Source organism: Jaculus jaculus, chromosome 5 (assembly GCF_020740685.1).
Source record: "Jaculus jaculus isolate mJacJac1 chromosome 5, mJacJac1.mat.Y.cur, whole genome shotgun sequence".
Taxonomy (NCBI): domain Eukaryota; kingdom Metazoa; phylum Chordata; class Mammalia; order Rodentia; family Dipodidae; genus Jaculus; species Jaculus jaculus.
Window position 1 is genome coordinate 158,267,830 of NC_059106.1, and position 3,547 is coordinate 158,271,376.

Genomic DNA, 3,547 nt, shown 5'->3' on the forward strand with positions numbered 1-3,547 from the left:
TAAACTCCAGGAGTGCCACCTATCTTTCTGTCTGCCCTCTGGCTCCCACAACATACTGTCTTCCCTGGCTCAGGACGCATGGTACCTTCCAACATCACTCTCCTGTCCGTGTTTTCTCAGTAAATTTTGTATGTATGCCTTTCTTCCAAATCACAAAATCCTGAAGAACAAGATCATGTCCTATGAAACATGCTATTCCTCTGACATAGAACTCACTGCAGTCCTCAGGGCTTGCAGGGGGTGTGGAAGTACGTCTGAAAGAGCTGATTCACTGAGCTCTAGGATCTTCAGTCTACAGGCATTGCTGGCGACTTAAGACTATCTCAGAGCAGTTCTGAGGAAGACTGCTATCATGTGCTACAAGTTTTCTATGAAAGACAAAAACTGGGCTTCACTTTTAGATATAATGTGGACAGTAAGAGTCTAGAAAACTCTCATTAGATTGGATTTACTTTCAAAAAGGCAAAACACTACATGCCTGAGTGGTAAAGTTACTGAGAATTCAAGCTGGTGCTGAGCAGAAAACCTTCTGCCTGTAGCCCATCCAATTAAAAGCTGGAAAAAGCTGCACTGTATGCAGCCTTATGGGAGATAGAAGTCATCAGCGGTGAAAACAGTGGACACTGGAAGCCTCAAGCTTGGTCCGACAGGCTAAATGACTGAACAAGTGCAATAGAGGCATGTCTGCTCTGTGGGAAACCAACTGCTCTCTAATTGGACTTAAGGCCCACTCTATGAGAGGGAATACATGCCTGGTACTGAAAACCTAATCAAAAGCCTATGGCAGGGTAGGTTATGAGCCTTGGGGATATAAAGCCTGCTCTTGTCTGGCTAAATGCATTATATTACTCTCACCAAGTTGCCCTGAAAGCACTACACTTAATGTTCATACTCATATACTAATGCTACTCTCACTTCTGGTTAGAGAAGCTTCTCTTTTCAGATGGCGATGACCACTGGGATGACCCAAAAGGCAACATAGTGCTGAGAAGAAGGGATGGAGGAATGTCCAGCACCGAAACATCTCTATCACACTCTCCAAGGCTCAGGGTCCATTGCAGAAGAGGTGGCAGAAAGAATATAAGAACCAAAGGAAGGGCACCACCGCTTACATACAACAGTCTGAACATAATTTGATATTCAAGACCTTGCAGTGCCTAGCAATACCTACACAAGACCCTCATAATAGGAGAAAAAGATGATGACATCAAATTAAAAGAGAGACTAATGGAGAGAGGGAGGGGATATGATGGAGAGCAGAGTTATGAAGGGGAAGGTGGGGGAGCAGAGGAAAATATCATGGTTTGTTGTCTGTAAGTATAGAAGTTGTCAATAAAAAACAAAGGCAAAACACTGATATTATTTTTTAAAAAAAGAAGTAAATGCTATTTTTTTTTTAATCTTTAAATGCCAAGTGTCTTCTTTACTTCTTTTATTATCACCATAGTCTCTGCATCAAGATACATGGCAACAATAGCAGGATTCTTCTTAAAGCTTAGTCTTAAATATTAAATATCTTTCCCCATTTAAATTTTACATTATTCTGCTAAGAAAAAAAAATCAAAACTCAAGTAATCTGAAGTCTGGACATATTTCCATGATTAGCTGGGGTATGTAAAAGTTGGTGGATTTACTCTTCCTGCTGTGTAAGCAGGTCTAGGCCCTAGAAAGATGGGACTAGGTTATAATTGTTTTTGAAAAGTGTGCTACAAAAATGATGGCTTGTTATAAGCCAGGTTACAAAGTAAGGAAAAGGGCAAGGAAGGGATATTTTCTTCAAGATAAACAAACAAATATAGTTTATGAAGAGTTGCAGGCCATAATTTTTTTCCCAAAATGGTTGGAGGGGGAAAATTTCAATGTGAGTTCCAAAGTCGTGTGTCTGTGAAGGAGCAGTAGTTGCCTTGTTGAGAAGGTGACGGCTGAGGAGGGGGATGGCTGCGTTGACCATTCACACCTTCCCCAGGCAGAGAATGAAAATGGAAAGTTCACTGCCCAGTGGCTGTGAAAGTGAGCTGAAGCTTGACTGGTATTGAATTCCGTAAGAGGTTTCTTCTAGAAACAAACAACCCAGACTCTTCCTCTTGCTTCAGCAAAGAAGTTATTTTTTAAAAGCACTTGGGAAGTTCCTTCTCCACCCCTCAGGTGGGAAAGCTCAGAGCAGGGAGTCACCAGTACAGCCACCTTCTAGGCCATCACGGAATTCCTGAAGGTTGGAGACGCCATAGAAGTGAATAAAAGCTGCTGCCACCACCAGGACGTGGAAAATCTGACGAGACTGGAACCATATGTCAAATTTTCCAGGAAAGAAGCGTTCAGGACTGCGAGCAGCATAAAGGCCAGCTCCGGTGATGTACATCACGGCCATGAGGAAGAACCAGCCCATCTGGCCCACAGTGGTGGCCTTGACAAAGCCCTCCGCAATGGTGAAGCGCATGGTAGGCACGACGCCGCTCAAGCCAAGTCCCAGGAACACTCCTGCTCTTGTCTGACGGTGCTTAGGAGTGGCAAACCGGTCCCACTGTGCCACAGTGATGGCAGAAGTGCCCAAGACACAGATGATGGTGAGGGAGATGAGCCGAGGCTGTGGGGAGCAGTAGAAGGAATGATAGAGCCAGGGGACAAAGCTCCCCACGATGAGGAGAGCAATCCCTGAATAGTCCAATTTGGAAAAAGTCCAGGAAACCTTCTCTGAATGACAGTAGACAGTGTGGAAGAGCCAAGAGAAGCTGAGGCAGAGCACTGCACCCAAAAAGAACATCCCAAAAACTGCTTTCTCCTGCAGCAGAGCCATGAAGTACATATTTGGTAGGAGCATGGTCAAGATTCCCAAACACAGAAACAGCACAAAACCAAGTAAATGGGTCCAGATATTGCCAGTTTCTGTGTGAATGCGAAAGATGCTCTTGAAGCAAGCCCGGAAAGAGGGCATAGGTGGTCTGTGGCCATGTAGCAGGTAGTCATTGTCCTTCAGCCAGTCAGGAAGTACATCATATGGGATGACCCTCCAACGTCCCTCCCAGACCTTATACACAAACTCCTCCATCTTCTCCACAGCATGATGGGCCTGCAGGGGAAGTGTCAGTACGCGCACCTCCTCCTCTTCTTCCTGGGGCACTGGGCAGGTTTGCTCTTCTTCAGCTTTGGTGGTGGTGTTGGCAGTCCCTCGCTTGCCCTTCTCCTCCAGCAGGGGTCCCAGTTCTGCCAGCTCCAGTGTGTCGGTTTCCCTGTAGCTGGCAGGAGCCCCGCTGCCCTGTGCCACCGCAGATGCTTTGTGGGAAGACATCTTGCTAATATCTCAATACCCTGTAGCTTCAGCTTGGGAAAAGGGTGGGGGGTCTCCCAGGTCCAGGGGGCAGAGATCTTCCTGTGGTGGCAAACAGGCTGGGCGGGATGCCTGTGCTCGGGGACACCGCGGACCCGGGCGCTACATCCCGCGGCGCTGGAGGCGGCTGCGCCCGAGCAGCGCCCGATCCTCAGCTGCCTCCCCGCGCCCGTAAATGCTATTTTTGAAATCACCTGTTTTTCATTATAGATTTCAGAGAAA

The 3,547-nt window shown here is 46.7% G+C and overlaps 1 protein-coding gene across 1 annotated transcript; it reads right to left on the reverse strand.

Annotated features, from left to right (window-relative positions):
* Positions 1-1,691: 1,691 nt before the first annotated feature.
* On the reverse strand, positions 1,692-3,332 carry LOC123460790 (adiponectin receptor protein 1-like). Its single transcript, XM_045150158.1, has one exon. It carries the CDS (start codon positions 3,284-3,286, stop codon positions 2,156-2,158), a length of 1,131 nt encoding a protein of 376 aa, XP_045006093.1. The 5' UTR covers positions 3,287-3,332; the 3' UTR covers positions 1,692-2,155.
* Positions 3,333-3,547: the final 215 nt, after the last annotated feature.

Coding starts and splice junctions, on each gene's coding strand:
- LOC123460790 (XM_045150158.1), bottom strand. CDS start 3,286: ATGTCTTCCCACAAAGCATCTGCGGTGGCACAGGGCAGCGGGGCTCCT.